The sequence below is a fragment of the Atractosteus spatula genome (genome assembly GCF_055471065.1).
Source record: "Atractosteus spatula isolate fAtrSpa1 chromosome 24 unlocalized genomic scaffold, fAtrSpa1.hap1 SUPER_24_unloc_1, whole genome shotgun sequence".
Classification (NCBI taxonomy): domain Eukaryota; kingdom Metazoa; phylum Chordata; class Actinopteri; order Semionotiformes; family Lepisosteidae; genus Atractosteus; species Atractosteus spatula.
In genome coordinates this window covers 546,085-562,655 of record NW_028296641.1, presented here as the reverse complement: position 1 = coordinate 562,655, position 16,571 = coordinate 546,085, and the positions used below count along the sequence as shown (strand labels likewise).

General features: G+C 56.4%; 2 protein-coding genes across 2 annotated transcripts in view; one reads left to right on the top strand and one right to left on the bottom strand.

Moving 5' to 3' along the window:
* The first annotated feature begins 248 nt into the window (after positions 1 to 248).
* Positions 249 to 8,078, top strand: LOC148810731 (uncharacterized). The gene is made up of 7 exons (XM_088908934.1): positions 249 to 3,313; positions 4,000 to 4,150; positions 5,226 to 5,256; positions 5,341 to 5,432; positions 6,894 to 6,947; positions 7,144 to 7,210; positions 7,881 to 8,078. Exons 1-7 carry the CDS (start codon positions 3,267 to 3,269, stop codon positions 8,060 to 8,062), a joined length of 624 nt encoding a protein of 207 aa, XP_088765060.1. The 5' UTR covers positions 249 to 3,266; the 3' UTR covers positions 8,063 to 8,078.
* A 4,131-nt stretch (positions 8,079 to 12,209) lies between these two features.
* The window catches only part of tgfb5 (transforming growth factor, beta 5), a 6,941-nt gene continuing 2,579 nt past the window's right edge, over positions 12,210 to 16,571 (bottom strand). Inside the window, exons 3-7 of the mRNA XM_088909044.1 lie at positions 16,471 to 16,571; positions 16,256 to 16,366; positions 15,109 to 15,286; positions 14,869 to 15,022; positions 12,210 to 14,058 (exon numbers count right to left, since the gene is read on the bottom strand). The exon at positions 16,471 to 16,571 is cut by the window's right edge and continues 32 nt beyond it. Of these exons, the coding sequence (XP_088765170.1) occupies positions 13,900 to 14,058; positions 14,869 to 15,022; positions 15,109 to 15,286; positions 16,256 to 16,366; positions 16,471 to 16,571 (703 nt within the window). The 3' untranslated portion in view covers positions 12,210 to 13,899. The remainder of the gene's footprint in view (positions 14,059 to 14,868; positions 15,023 to 15,108; positions 15,287 to 16,255; positions 16,367 to 16,470) is intronic.

Genomic DNA, 16,571 nt, shown 5'->3' with positions numbered 1-16,571 from the left:
ACTGGGCCCACACTGGACTGACACCAGACTGACACCGGACCCACACTGGACTGACACCGGACTGACACCGGGCCCACACTGGACTGACACCAGACTGACACCGGACTGACACCGGACTGACACTGGGCCCACACCGGACTGACACCGGACTGACACCGGACTGACACTGGGCCCACACCGGACTGACACCGGACTGACACCGGACTGACACTGGGCCCACACCGGACCCACACTGGACTGACACCGGACTGACACTGGGCCCACACCGGACTGACACCAGACTGACACCGGACTGACACTGGGCCCACACCGGACTGACACCGGACTGACACCGGACTGACACTGGGCCCACACCGGACTGACACCGGACTGACACCGGACCCACACTGGACTGACACTGGACTGACACTGGGCCCACACCGGACTGACACCGGACTGACACCGGACCCACACTGGACTGACACCGGACTGACACTGGGCCCACACCGGACTGACACCGGACTGACACCGGACTGACACTGGACCCACACTGGACTGACACCAGACTGACACCGGACTGACACTGGGCCCACACCGGACTGACACCGGACTGACACCGGACCCACACTGGACTGACACTGGACTGACACCGGACTGACACTGGACCCACACTGGACTGACACCAGACTGACACCGGACTGACACTGGACCCACACCGGACTGACACCAGACTGACACCGGACTGACACTGGGCCCACACCGGACTGACACCGGACCCACACTGGACTGACACTGGACTGACACTGGACCCACACTGGACTGACACCGGACCTACACTGGACTGACACTGGGCCCACACCGGACTGACACCGGACCTACACTGGACCTACACTGGACCCACACCAGACTGACACTGGATCCACACTGGACCCACACTGGACTGACACCGGACTGACACTGGACCTACACTGGACTGACACCGGACCTACACCAGACTGACACTGGGCCCACACCGGACTGACACCGGACCTACACTGGCCTGACACCGGACCGGCACTGGGCCCACACTGGACTGACACCGGACCCACACTGGACCCACACTGGACCCACACTGGACTGACACCGGACCCACACTGGACTCACACTGGACTCACACTGGACTGACACCGAACCGGCACCGGACCCACACTGGACCCACACCAGACTGACACCGGACTGACACCCGACCCACACTGGACCCACACTGGACCCACACCAGACTGACACCGGACCTACACTGGACCGACACCAGACTGACACCTGACTGACTCCGGACCCATACCGGACTGACTCCGGACCCACACTGGACTGATTCCGGACTGACACTGGACTGACACTGGGCCCACACCTTTCAGCATGATAAGAAGGACTGCAGCTTGATCACACCAACTACAGAACCACAGAGATCGTCCAGGGATCACCGGTCCAGCCTGGGTCACCCTGTACCCCTACAGTCCAGAGGGGTACTGGTTCAGTCTGGACCGGGTCGTACTTGAACCCTACTGGCGCAGGATGGACCTCACATTGACAGCGGTTTCCAGGTGATGACTCACCTGTGCGAGGGGCGGTATGCGTGTGGCCCTGCACGCCTCAGCTGGTCCAGAGAAACCATCACTGCAGTGGGAGGAGAGAAGGGGTGGACACCCCTGCCCTCGCTCACACCATACAACCCCCCATATAGCGCCTTACACAGGCAGAGCTGGGATGCAGTCTGCTTGTACAGACCCCAGTGCCTTCGAGCTGTAACTCCAGATCTCTGCCTTCCTGCCTGTCTGCCTGTCTGTCTGTCTCTCTGCCTGCCTGTCTGCCTGTCTGTCTCTCTGCCTGCCTGTCTGCCTGTCTGTCTCTCTGTCTGTCTGTCTCTCTGTCTGTCTGTCCGTCTGACTCTGTCTGTCTGTTTGACTCTGTCTCTCTGTCTGCCTGCCTGTCTCTCTGTCTGTCTCTCTGTCTGTCTGTCTGACTCTGTCTCTCTGTCTGTCTGTCTGTCTGTCTATCTGTCTGTCTGTTTGACTCTGTCTCTCTGTCTGCCTGCCTGCCTATCTCTCTGTCTGTCTCTCTGTCTGTTTCACTGTCTCTGTCTGCCTGCCTGTCTCTCTGTCTGTCTGCCTGCCTGTCTCTCTGTCTGTCTGTCTGTTTGACTCAGTCTCTCTGTCTGCCTGCCTGCCTGTCTCTCTGTCTGTCTCTCTGTCTGTCTGTCTCTCTGTCTGCCTGCCTGCCTGCCTGTCTCTCTGTCTGTCTGTCTGTTTGACTCTGTCTTTCTGTCTGCCTGCCTGCCTGTCTCTCTGTCTGTCTGTCTGTCTGTCCGACTCTGTCTCTCTGCCTGTCTGCCTGCCTGTCTGTCTGTCTGTCTGTTTGACTCTGTCTCTCTGCCTGCCTGCCTGCCTGACTCTGTCTCTCTGTCTCTCTGTCTGTCTGTCTGTTTGACTCTGTCTCTCTGTCTGTCTGTCTCTCTGCCTGTCTGTCTCTCTGTCTCTGTCTGTCTCTTTGCCTGTCTGTCTGTCCGACTCTGTCTCTCTGTCTGTCTGTCTCTCTGCCTGTCTGTCTCTCTGTCTCTGTCTGTCTCTTTGCCTGTCTGTCTGTCCGACTCTGTCTCTCTGTCTGTCTGTCTCTCTGCCTGTCTGTCTCTCTGTCTCTGTCTGTCTCTTTGCCTGTCTGTCTGTCCGACTCTGTCTGTCTGTCTGTCTGTCTGTCTGTTTGACTCTGTCTCTCTGCCTGCCTGCCTGCCTATCTCTCTGTCTGTCTGTCTGTCTGTCTGTCTGTCTGTCTGTCTGTCTGTTTGACTCTGTCTCTCTGTCTCTGTCTGTCTGTTTGACTCTCTCTCTGTCTGCCTGCCTGTCTGTCTCTGGCATGCCTCAGCCACGGAGAATCTGGAGCTGGTCCTGACCTGTCTAACACGCACCAAGTCTTAATAAACACCCCACTGTGCCTCCGCACCACGACTCCTGCGGTCTGTGTGATTTCATGCGTGTCCCGTGTTATTAACTCGCCACGCTGCGGCTCCCGGTCGTCACCAGCAGAGGGCGCCCGGGGCGCAGGTCTGCTCCGCTACTGACCTGCTGCAGTAATTCACCCGCGAGCGAAGACATCGTCATGATGTCGCCGCGAGTTTCGTGCAATCCACGCGCCGTGGGTCGGCTGCCTGACGGCACGCGGCTCTCGAACGCCGGCGCGTCTTTCAAACCCACCCGCGAGAACCCGCGAGAGCTGTTTTCATTTCGCTCCTGTCCCGCACGTCGGAGAAACTCGGGATGTCGACCAGAGACGGAGACACCCCCGGAGAGACAGACCCTGCTGAGTAAGACACTCTCTCCTTTCTCCCCTCCTCCTCTCTCTCCTCTCTCCCCTCCTCCTCTCTCCTCTCCTTATTATGTCCAGTATCTGTGTCCAGGCTGTGGTCACTGAGCCTGTCCTCTCTGGACAGCCAGGTCTGCCTGTGTCCAGTGTCTGTGTCCAGGCTGTGGTCACTGAGCCTGTCCTCTCTGGACAGCCAGGTCTGCCTGTGTCCAGTGTCTGTGTCCAGGCTGTGGTCACTGAGCCTGTCCTCTCTGGACAGCCAGGTCTGCCTGTGTCCAGTGTCTGTGGTCTCTGAGCCTGTCCTCTCTGGACAGCCAGGTCTGCCTGTGTCCAGTGTCTGTGTCCAGGCTGTGGTCGCTGAGCCTGTCCTCTCTGGACAGACAGGTCTGCCTGTGTCCAGTGTCTGTGTCCAGGCTGTGGTCGCTGAGCCTGTCCTCTCTGGACAGCCAGGTCTGCCTGTGTCCAGTGTCTGTGTCCAGGCTGTGGTCACTGAGCCTGTCCTCTCTGGACAGACAGGTCTGCCTGTGTCCAGTGTCTGTGTCCAGGCTGTGGTCGCTGAGCCTGTCCTCTCTGGACAGCCAGGTCTGCCTGTGTCCAGTGTCTGTGTCCAGGCTGTGGTCACTGTGTTCGGTGTGTGTGTAGTGTTGTCATCTCTGCCTGTGTGGTACCTGAGTCTCTGTTCTCCAGTTCTCAGCACGAGCAGCGTGACTCTGAGCTGGTGCAGTCTGGACGGTGCAATGGCGTGGAGGAGGAGGAAGAGGAGGCAGACGAGGAGGAAGAGGGCGTCTTTGAGGGCCTCACCAGCCTGGGAACCCCTCTGCAGAGAGACCAGGAGGAGGTACTGAGTCACTAACACTTGGCCACTGTCTGTCTGACTGTCTCTCTCCCCGCAGAGCAGGAACAGCACACCTGTGCCTGTGTGCTGGTGAGACACTGGTGAGGCACTAGTGAGACACTGGTGAGACACTGGTGAGGCACCGGTCAGGCACTGGTCAAGCACTGGTGACACACTGGTGCGCCTGTGTGCTGGTGAGACACTGGTGAGGCACTGGTGCACCTATGTGCTGGTGAGACACTGGTCAAGCACTGGTGACACACTGGTGCGCCTGTGTGCTGGTGAGACATTGGTGAGACACTGGTGCACCTGTGTGCTGGTGAGACACCGGTGAGGCACCGGTCAGGCACTGGTCAAGCACTGGTGACACACTGGTGCGCCTGTGTGCTGGTGAGACACTGGTGAGGCACTGGTGCACCTATGTGCTGGTGAGACACTGGTCAAGCACTGGTGACACACTGGTGCGCCTGTGTGCTGGTGAGACATTGGTGAGACACTGGTGCACCTGTGTGCTGGTGAGACACTGGTGAGGCACTGGTGCGCCTATGTGCTGGTGAGACACTGGTGAGGCACTGGTGCACCTATGTGCTGGTGAGACACTGGTGAGGCACCGGTCAGGCACTGGTCAAGCACTGGTGACACACTGGTGCGCCTGTGTGCTGGTGAGACACTGGTGAGGCACTGGTGCACCTATGTGCTGGTGAGACACTGGTGAGGCACCGGTCAGGCACTGGTCAAGCACTGGTGACACACTGGTGCGCCTGTGTGCTGGTGAGACATTGGTGAGACACTGGTGCACCTGTGTGCTGGTGAGACACTGGTGAGGCACTGGTGCGCCTATGTGCTGGTGAGACACTGGTGAGGCACCGGTCAGGCACTGGTCAAGCACTGGTGACACACTGGTCAGGCACTGGTCAAGCACTGGTGACACACTGGTGCACTGGATAAGGTCGAATTCTAATTCTACTCCCGTCTGTGTTGTGACACAGCGAACCTGATCGCTGGCCATTCCCATGATTCCTGTCTCTCGGACCGAGTCAGGGGTGACCGTCTGTCTCCCCCCTCTCTCTCCCTCCAGGCAGTGCCCCCCCCCCCCTCCACTCTCCTGGGTGAGTGATGCACAGGAAGCGCTTGCGCAGGTGACTGACGGACCGTCTCTCTGAGCTCCTCTCTCTCCTGTCCCCCGCTGGCAGACCTGCTGCTGAGTCGCGCCGGCTCAGTGTGGGGCATCAGCAAGTGGCGAATGGCTCACCGCCGGGGCTACCACATCAGCCAGTACACACAGGTAGGCGCCATCAGAGAGACGTCGACACAAAACAGGACATAGTGATGGCAGTTATGGCAATAATTCATCACACACATGTGTGTGCCAGGTTATACTGTACCCCTCCAGTCCAGTCTGGGTCACCCTGTACCCCTCCAGTCCAGTCTGGGTCACACTGTACCCCTACAGTCCAGAGATCACTGGTCCAGTCTGGGTCACACTGTACCCCCTACAGTCCAGTCTGGGTCACACTGCACCCCTCCAGTCCAGAGATCACTGTCCAGTCTGGGTCACCCTGTACCCCTACAGTCCAGTCTGGGTCTCACTGCACCCCTACAGTCCAGTCTGGGTCACACTGTACCCCTACAGTCTGGAGATCACTGTCCAGTCTGGGTCACACTGTACCCCTACAGTCCAGTCTGGGTCACACTGTACCCCTACAGTCCGGAGATCACTGTCCAGTCTGGGTCACACTGTACCCCTACAGTCCAGAGATCGCCGGTCCAGTCTGGGTCACACTGTACCCCTACAGTCCAGTCTGGGTCACACTGTACCCCTACAGTCCAGAGATCGCCGGTCCAGTCTGGGTCACACTGTACCCCTACAGTCCAGTCTGTGTCACACTGTACCCCTACAGTCTGGAGATCGCCAGTCCAGTCTGGGTCACACTGTACCCCTACAGTCCAGTCTGGGTCACACTGTATCCCTACAGTCCAGAAATCACTGTCCAGTCTGGGTCACCCTGTACCCCTACAGTCCAGTCTGGGTCACACTGTACCCCTACATTCCGGAGATCGCCGGTCCAGTCTGGGTCACACTGTACCCCTACAGTCTGGAGATCGCCGGTCCATTCTGGGTCACCCTGTACCCCTACAGTCCAGTCTGGGTCACACTGTACCCCTACAGTCCGGAGATCACTGTCCAGTCTGGGTCACACTGTACCCCTACAGTCCAGTCTGGGTCACACTGTACCCCTACAGTCCGGAGATCACTGTCCAGTCTGGGTCACACTGTACCCCTACAGTCCAGTCCGGGTCACACTGTACCCCTACAGTCCAGAGATCGCCGTTCCAGTCTGGGTCACACTGTACCCCTACAGTCCAGAGATCGCCAGTCCAGTCTGGGTCACACTGTACGCCTACAGTCCAGTCTGTGTCACACTGTACCCCTACAGTCTGGAGATCGCCGGTCCAGTCTGGGTCACACTGTACCCCTACAGTCCAGTCTGGGTCACACTGTATCCCTACAGTCCAGAGATCACTGTCCAGTCTGGGTCACACTGTACCCCTACAATCCAGAGATCACCGGTCCAGTCTGGGTCACACTGTACCCCTACAGTCCAGTCTGGGTCACACTGTACCCCTACAGTCCGGAGATCGCCGGTCCAGTCTGGGTCACACTGTACAGTCCACCCCCTGTCCCTTAGCCTCAAGCGGCTCATCAGTGAGCTCTGTGTCTGACTATTACTGTCTGTCTTTTCAGGATCCAGCATACAAGGAGATCATCATGAAGCACGAGCTGGACTACAGGACCTCTGTAAGCCCTGTCTGTCTCTCTGTCTCTCTGTCTCTCTGTCTCTCTGTCTCTCTGTCTCTCTACGTCTGACCCTGTCGCCTGTGTGAAGTCAGCCCATGCATGCGTGTGTGCGCGTGTGCGCGTGTGCGTGTGAGCATGTGTGTGTCCGCCGCACTGCAGTGAGTTCTGGCTCCTCTCTGTCTCTCTCTCTCTCCAGATCCCACTACCCCTGGTGTGTGCGATAGAGAGGGAGGTCCTGCAGATCCTGCAGAACACAGCCACAGGTACTGGACACTTTGGGGTGAGACAGGGCCTGAGAGACAGACAGCCACAGGTACTGGACACTTTGGGGTGAGACAGGGCCTGAGGGACAGACAGCCACAGGTACTGGACACTGTGGGGTGAGACAGGGCCTGAGAGACAGACAGCCACAGGTACTGGACACTGGGGTGAGACAGGGCCTGAGAGACAGACAGCCACAGGTACTGGACACTTTGGGTGAGACAGGGCCTGAGAGACAGACAGCCACAGGTACTGGACACTGTGGGGTGAGACAGGGCCTGAGAGACAGACAGCCAGAGGTACTGGACACTGTGGGGTGAGACAGGGCCTGAGAGACAGACAACCAGAGGTACTGGACACTGTGGGGTGAGACAGGGCCTGAGAGACAGACAACCAGAGGTACTGGACACTGTGGGGTGAGACAGGGCCTGAGAGACAGACAGGAAGGTGGGCTCTGTGTTTCACACAGGCAGAGGCAAGCAGACAGTGGAACAGAAGGACAGTCAGACAGGTGGACAGACTGGCAGTGAAATGCAGGAGCCAGCGGTCAGTCAGATAGGTGGACAGACAGGCAGTGAAATGCAGGAGCCAGCGGTCAGTCAGATAGGTGGACAGACAGGCAGTGAAGCGCAGGAGCCAGCAGTCAGTCAGACAGGTGTCCTCTCTCTGCAGACTATGCCTCCCAGCTGGGCTCTCAGCACAGCCTGACCCAGGAAGTGAAACAGCGCATCGATGACCTGAGTGTGCGCGTGTCCTGCAAGACGGAGGACGACCTCTTCCTGCCGCAGGCCAGCGGCTGGAGACGGGCTCTTGCGACTCTGTGGGCACTGCCAGGCGTGTGGCGGCAGAAATAAAGACACACAGAGCACTGATCTCAGTCTGGTTTATTAGAACCATCATACCTTCACATGCACACAGGGCTGAGAGCGCTGTCTGTCTCTCCCTGTGCCTCTGTCTCTCTCTCTGAGAGCCCTGTCTGTCTCTCCCTGTGCCTCTGTCTCTCTCTCTGAGAGCCCTGTCTGTCTCTCCCTGTGTCTCTGTCTGTCTCTCCCTGTGCCTCTGTCTCTCTCCCTGAGAGCCCTGTCTGTCTCTCCCTGTGTCTCTGTCTGTCTCTCCCTGTGCCTCTGTCTCTCTCCCTGAGAGCCCTGTCTGTCTCTCCCTGTGTCTCTGTCTGTCTCTCCCTGTGTCTCTGTCTCTCTCCCTGAGAGCCCTGTCTGTCTCTCCCTGTGTCTCTGTCTCTCTCCCTGAGAGCCCTGTCTGTCTCTCCCTGTGCCTCTGTCTCTCTCCCTGAGAGCCCTGTCTGTCTTTCCCTGTGTCTGTCTGTCTCTCTCCCTGAGAGCCCTGTCTGTCTCTCCCTGTGCCTCTGTCTCTCTCTCTGAGAGCCCTGTCTGTCTCTCCCTGTGTCTCTGTCTCTCTCCCTGAGAGCCCTGTCTGTCTCTCCCTGTGCCTCTGTCTCTCTCCCTGAGAGCCCTGTCTGTCTTTCCCTGTGTCTGTCTGTCTCTCCCTGTGCCTCTGTCTCTCTCCCTGAGAGCGCTGTCTGTCTCTCCCTGTGCCTCTGTCTCTCTCCCTGAGAGCCCTGTCTGTCTCTCCCTGTGTCTCTGTCTGTCTCTCCCTGTGTCTCTGTCTCTCTCCCTGAGAGCCCTGTCTGTCTCTCCCTGTGTCTCTGTCTGTCTCTCCCTGTGTCTCTGTCTCTCTCCCTGAGAGCCCTGTCTGTCTCTCCCTGTGTCTGACTGTCTCTCCCTGTGCCTCTGTCTCTCTCCCTGAGAGCCCTGTCTGTCTCTCCCTGTTTCTCTGTCTCTCTCCCTGAGAGCCCTGTCTGTCTCTCCCTGTGTCTCTGTCTGTCTCTCCCTGTGTCTCTGTCTCTCTCCCTGAGAGCCCTGACTGTCTCTCCCTGTGTCTCTGTCTCTCTCCCTGAGAGCCCTGTCTGTCTCTCCCTGTGTCTCTGTCTCTCTCCCTGAGAGCCCTGACTGTCTCTCCCTGTGTCTCTGTCTGTCTCTCCCTGTGTCTCTGTCTCTCTCCCTGAGAGCCCTGTCTGTCTCTCCCTGTGTCTCTGTCTCTCTCTCTGAGAGCCCTGTCTGTCTCTCCCTGTGTCTCTGTCTCTCTCCCTGAGAGCCCTGTCTGTCTCTGTGTCTCTGTCTCTCTCTGTCTCTCCCTGGGTGCCTGTCTGTCTCTGAAAGAGAGCCACTTCCTGCTCGCTCAACAACAGCGATCGTGAGACAGGTCAGGTTACAGGTGGTGCTGCTGTCCCAAGGCGCAGAAGACAGGGCTGGAAACCAGTGCGTCTTTGTCTGGGAGACTGGTACCTGATAAAGCACCGAGAATAGCTGTATCAAAACAAGCACTAATGTAAATTGACCACAAGGTGGCAGCAAAGAACGCTCTTTTTAATTTTTTAACATTCCTCTAAAACCTCTAAGATCATTTTATCACATTGAGGAAAAAGACAGTAAAGCCTGGAGCAGGGACAGATTATAATAACTAATCCAGCTCCCAGTCCAGCCAGTCCAGTCCAGCCTGCAGTGTCTCAGACTGCTCTGTCAGTGTCAGTGAGTCTGATTATAATCCCAGTGAAGAACTAATCCAGCTCCCAGTCCAGCCAGTCCAGTCCAGCCTGCAGTGCCTCAGACTGCGCTGTCAGTGTCAGTGGAGTCTGTTTATGATCCCAGTGAAGAACTAATCCAGCTCCCAGTCCAGCCAGTCCAGTCCAGCCTGCAGTGTCTCAGACTGCTCTGTCAGTGTCAGTGGAGTCTGATTATAATCCCAGTGAAGAACTAATCCAGCTCCCAGTCCAGCCAGTCCAGTCCAGCCTGCAGTGTCTCAGACTGCTCTGTCAGTGTCAGTGGAGTCTGATTATAATCCCAGTGAAGAACTAATCCAGCTCCCAGTCCAGCCAGTCCAGTCCAGCCTGCAGTGTGTCAGACTGCTCTGTCAGTGTCAGTGGAGTCTGATTATAATCCCAGTGAAGAACTAATCCAGCTCCCAGTCCAGCCAGCAGTGTGTCAGACTGCTCTGTCAGTGTCAGTGGAGTCTGTTTATGATCCCAGTCCAGCCCAGCCTGCAGTGGTTCAGTGCTCAGATGGTCTCTTTGCTCCTGTGTGACCTCACTCACCCCTCTCTCCTCACTCACCCAGACTCAGCTCCCTCACAGTACACAAGGCCTGGCCTGTGCTCCCAGCCACACAGACGGGCTGTGTCTCCTCCTCCCTGTCCAGCACACAGCCCCTGCTGTGTTGAGGGGTGACAGAGGTGTCAATTGGGTGATACGACCCCACCCCCATCCCCACCCACCACCCCGTCTGACACAACATCCCGACAGGCTGATAGTTTCACACACATGCACACACAAACACCAACTGACGCACACACATACCGATGCACTGACTAAACGCTTTCACACACTGACACACACACACACACTGACAAACTGATTCTCTGCCTCTCACTGCCACTCTCCCTCCATCCTCCTCTCCTCCTCTCTCCCTCTCTCTCTCCTCTCTCTCTCTTCTCTCCTCCTCCTCTCTCCTCTCTCTCTCTTCTCTCTCTCCTCTCTCCTCCTCTCTCTCCTCTCTCCTCTTCTCCTCTCTCCCTCTCTCCTCTCTCTCTCTCCCTCTCTCCTCTCTCTCTCTCCCTCTCTCCCTCTCTCTCTACTCTCCACACACACACACAGGCCTGTCGCCAGCAGCCCCGGAGTGCAGTGGGAAGAAATCGCTCACATCCTGTTTACTGCAGTCTGCTGCGACCGCAGAGGAACTGGCAGAGCTCTCTGCTGCTCTGGCCGGGAGAGGAGCCCATCGCACCTCCCTGCCTCGCGACGCGGGACACACCCTGCAGCAGCTCTCCTGCCTAAATGTGGGTCTTTTCTGCAGGTTCTGACCCAGTTTATACCATGTGATTGGAGAACTGTTACCACAGGCAGGATCATGATTTAGTTTATCCTGAGCTCACTGGGCTCTACTGTGCTGTACTGTGCTTTTACCCTGATCTCACTGGGCTGTACTGCGCTGTACTGTGCTTTTACCCTGATCTCACTGGGCTGTACTGTATTGCGCTTTTATAGTGAACAGGCTGGAATGAGCGATCTCTGGACTGTAGGGGTACAGTGTGACCCAGACTGGACTGTAGGGGTACAGTGTGACCCAGACTGGACCGGCGATCTCTGGACTGTAGGGGTACAGTGTGACCCAGACTGGACCAGTGATCTCTGGACTGTAGGGGTACAGTGTGACCCAGACTGGACTGTAGAGGTACAGTGTGACCCAGACTGGACCAGTGATCTCCGGACTGTAGGGGTACAGTATGACCCAGACTGGACCAGCGATCTCTGGACTGTAGGGGTACAGTGTGACCCAGACTGGACCGGCGATCTCTGGACTGTAGGTGTACAGTGTGACCCAGACTGGACTGGAGGGGTACAGTGTGACCCAGACTGGACCGGCGATCTCCGGACTGTAGGGGTACAGTGTGACCCAGACTGGACCGGTGATCTCTGGACTGTAGGGGTACAGTGTGACCCAGACTGGACCGGCGATCTCCGGACTGTACTGTCACACACAGTAAGGGAATGGGGCATTTTCACATGTTGGGGTTCATATGATGAAGTCAGGGTGACAGCAGGGCGGCAGCCGGCCTGTGGTCTGGCGCTCACAGCCCTCATCTGGTGTCTCTCACTCCAGCCAGAAGTTTATTTGGTTTTATTGTCGTTTTAATGCTCTGTTTGGTCAGTTGACCTCAAGCCACTAAGTTTGAACTTACATGACTGCTCTTTCTCTCGAGTTCTATTTCTCCTCTCTCCTCTCTCCTCTCCTCTCTCCTCTTCTCTCTCTTGTCTTACTCAGCAACACACTGTCACAAACACTGCAACACACAGTCACACACAGTAACACACAGTTACACTGTCACAATCACTGCGACACACACTGCAACACTCTGTCACGCACAGTAGCACACACAGAGACACACATACTGTACCATCAATTCTATTTGAACAAGCCACACGACAAGTCTCTGTCTGAACGTTTATTAACAGTTTATAACTCACGACCATGTGTGTACGAGCTTAGATTAGATCTTCATCAGCTTTCCATCCCTAAAAATACAGGTGTAGCACTGTCGTCTCCACCCAGTCCTGGCTCTGACACAAGCAGCCTTCAGCAATGTCCAGTGATCAGCGTGGTCAGTACTGTAAGTTAAACTGCACTGAGGTGTCCAGTGGTCAGTGTCTCAGTGTCTAGCTCTCCCAGCCAGCCTGTGCAGACACAGAGGGCAAGGAGATCTGCAGTGGTCTGTGTTCTGATGGGACGCGGCCGGACTCTCTGTGTGATGTAAGTTGAGCTCAGGCCTGCTGGACGTGTGGGCCAGTGGAAAGCAGTGACTGTGATGTTGTCCAGTGGGAGAGCAACAGTTGGTGTTGTACCTATTTATTAAGGAAGGTGATGTCAGAGCCACACACTGGAGGTCATATAACCTTTCACTGATCTGTCATTCAGCTGTGACCTTTTCTCTCCTGCAGTGCATTAATTTAGGACTTCTGCCCACTTAAATACAGCAGCATTAACTGTGACTTTTGCCTTCACACATAACATGAACCTATGACCTTTGTTCTGATATATTCACGATAACCTGTGACCTGTAATCTGTGACATTTGCCCTCATACATCACACCACGATCCTTGATGTCGTACAGTAATGATTCTATATCCTTTGCCCCCGTACATCATAGAATTCCAATACCCCATAACTCACACAATCCTACATCCTTTGCCCTTACATCTAGCAAGATGAGACGACCTATGACCTCCCACTGCTGCAGATAATGGTATTGTTCCCCCAGTGTCTTTAAAAGGTACAGTAACATCTGTCTTCTGGCCAGCCCTGACCCCACTGGACACCCCAGTGCAATGTGACCCTCAGCACTGACCCCACTGGACACCCCAGTGCAGTGTGACCCCCAGCACTGTCCCCACTGGACACCCCAGTGCAGTGTGACCCTCAGCACTGACCCCACTGGACACCTCAATACAGTGTGACCCCCAGAGATGACCACACTGGACACCTCAGTGCAGTATGACCCCACTGGACACTGGAAGGCCCAGTTTTAGATACTGGGTGGCAATTACACTTATCTGCAGCAGCTCCTAACAGCGGATGGTTATAACAGCAAGATGATCTGTGATTAAGTTGACATCCATCTGCACGCGATATTGAGAGCAGTCTTTCCAATAGTCTTTCTGCGGACGATCTATTTACACTGCTGTGAGGAGGGTCTGGGCCGGTCCAGTCCGGCCTGGTCCGTTCTGGGCTGTAGCTCCCGAGTCACAGAGAGCCCTGGAATCAGAACGCGTCTCCCCGTCAGCCAGGGGGACAGGGAGATGGGTGAAAGGAAGGATACAGACAGAGGAGCAGTATCGGGGTGTCTTGGTTTTGTGGTATATCCAGCTGTTGGTGCCCTGGACTTCTGGGGTGTCCAAGCATTGGTGTCTTTTGCGTTTGAGACGCCTGAAATTTGATGTCCTGCACTTTCAGGGTGTCCAAGAGTCGGTGTCATGTTCTTTCGGGGTATCCAAGCACAGGCGTCTTAGGCTTTTGGGGTGTCCAAGCTTTGATGTCCTGGGCTTTCAGGAAGTCCAGGAGTTGGTATCTTGGACTTTTGGGGTGTCCAAGAGATGTCCTGGGCTTTTGGGGTGGTTCTCCTCTACCGGCACTTGCAGGACTTGACCACCATGTTGGACAGCTGCTCCACACGGGGGTTGCGCCCCACAAAGTAGATGATGGTCAGGGGCTCGAGCTCCTGGGGCACACAGCACGGAGACACCGACGCCTCGGGGTTCAGCTTGTTGTACAGGGGCAGAATCTGGAGACAGACAGACAGGTGAGTGTCCAACACACAGGACTGACCGCACTGGTCCTGGATACGCAGACAGACACAGTGAGAGACAGACAGACAGACAGACAGACAGACATATGAGACACAGACAGACAGGAAGGGACAGTGAGACAGACACAAACAGACATATGAGACATAGACAGACAGTGAGACACAGACAGACATAGACAGACAGTGAGACACAGACAGACACAGTCTGTGAGACACAGACAGTGAGACACAGACAGACACGGTGAGACAAAGACAGACACAGTGAGACACGGTGAGACACAGACAGACACAGTGAGACACAGACAGACACGGTGAGACACGGTGAGACACAGACAGACACAGTGAGACACAGACAGACACGGTGAGACACGGTGAGACACAGACAGACACAGTGAGACACGTTGAGACACAGACAGACACAGTGAGACACAGACAGACATGGTGAGACACGGTGAGACACAGACAGACACAGTGAGACACGGTGAGACACAGACAGACACAGTGAGACACAGACAGACATGGTGAGACACGGTGAGACACAGACAGACACAGTGAGACACGGTGAGACACAGACAGACACAGACAGACACAGTGAGACACAGACAGACACGGTGAGACACGGTGAGACACGGTGAGACACAGACAGACACAGACAGACACAGTGAGACACAGACAGACACAGACAGACACGGTGAGACACAGACAGACACAGACAGACACGGTGAGACACAGACAGTTGGATGAATACTCGAACAGTGAGACAGAGGCAGGCAGGCTGACACTGACTCTGCTGTAGTGCATGTCCGCGCTCCACAGGTAAGGACAGCTCCCCGCGCAGAAGTTCGCCTTGTAGCCCTTGGGCTCGTGGATCCACCTCCAGTTGAGATCCCGGCGGAAATCGATGTAGAGGGAGTGGAGACAGCAGCCCTGGTCGGCATTCCTGAGGGCGGGAGGGGGACACAGGGCAGATAGCATGGAAGCACAGAGACCGGGGCTGCCAGCACAGCGAGGGGAGCGCACACGCACCTGGAGCAGGTGGGGGTGTCCCCTGCCGCACGTCGCTTGCGCCCCTTCTTGGCTGGGGACTCCAGTCGGTCAGTGGGCAGCAGGGTCAGGATGAGGTGGGGCGTCTTGGTGCTAATGTCGAACTTAGAGCCTTTCGAGCCTGACTTCTTATACTGCTTTATCAACTGGTCATCCAGGCCTGAGGGGGAGAGGAAAGTAAGTGAGACAGATGGACAGAGAGGTACAGATACCAGTGTCCTGCCCAGAGACAGAGAGGTACAGATACCAGTGCCCTGCCCAGTGACAGAGAGGTACAGATACCAGTGCCCTGCCCAGTGGCAGATGGACAGAGAGGTACAGATACCAGTGCCCTGCCCAGAGACAGAGAGGTACAGATACCAGTGACAGAGAGGTACAGATACCAGTGCCCTGCCCAGTGACAGAGAGGTACAGATACCAGTGCCCTGCCCAGTGGCAGATGGACAGAGAGGTACAGATACCAGTGCCCTGCCCAGAGACAGAGAGGTACAGATACCAGAGCTCTGCCCAGTGACAGAGAGGTACAGATACCAGAGCTCTGCCCAGTGGCAGATGGACAGAAAGGTACAGATACCAGAGCTCTGCCCAGAGACAGAGAGGTACAGATACCAGTGTCCTGCCCAGTGGCAGATGGACAGAGAGGTACAGATACCAGAGCTCTGCCCAGAGACAGAGAGCTACAGATACCAGTGCCCTGCCCAGTGACAGAGAGGTACAGATACCAGTGCCCTGCCCAGTGGCAGATGGACAGAGAGGTACAGATACCAGTGCCCTGCCCAGTGACAGAGAGGTACAGATACCAGTGCCCTGCCCAGTGGCAGATGGACAGAGAGGTACAGATACCAGTGCCCTGCCCAGTGACAGAGAGGTACAGATACCAGTGCCCTGCCCAGTGGCAGATGGACAGAGAGGTACAGATACCAGTGCCCTGCCCAGTGACAGAGAGGTACAGATACCAGTGCCCTGCCCAGTGGCAGATGGACAGAGAGGTACAGATACCAGTGCCCTGCCCAGTGACAGAGAGGTACGGATACCAGTGCCCTGCCCAGTGACAGAGAGGTACAGATACCAGTGCCCTGCCCAGCTGGGCCTGCCTGGGCTCTGACAGAGAGGAACAGACACAACAGACCTGCGAATCGAGCCTCCAGCTCCTCGCTCTTGTTGGGGACGATGTTGTTATTGGAGGGAATGAAGGTGCAGCAGGGACAGTGAACACTCAGTTTCAGCCCCTGGTTCCTGTCTGAGAGGGGGGAGGGGTAGTGGACAGGGGGGAGAACAGCAGTATTAGAACCGGACCCAGCTCCGACAGCAGCCTGGAACGGACAGCCGTGCCGCTGCCCTCACCTCTGTGGGCGAGCCACTCGCCGACGGTCTCCGTGACGTCGATGGAGAGCCACTCCCCCTTGGCGCGGGGACGAAGGTTGCGGCTGTCGATGTAGCGCTGG

Coding starts and splice junctions, on each gene's coding strand:
- LOC148810731 (XM_088908934.1), top strand. CDS start 3,267: ATGTCGACCAGAGACGGAGACACCCCCGGAGAGACAGACCCTGCTGA. Junction 4,151..5,225: donor TGCAGAGAGACCAGGAGGAG/GTACTGAGTCAC, acceptor CTCTCCCTCCAG/GCAGTGCCCCCCCCCCCCTC. Junction 5,433..6,893: donor ACATCAGCCAGTACACACAG/GTAGGCGCCATC, acceptor CTGTCTTTTCAG/GATCCAGCATACAAGGAGAT.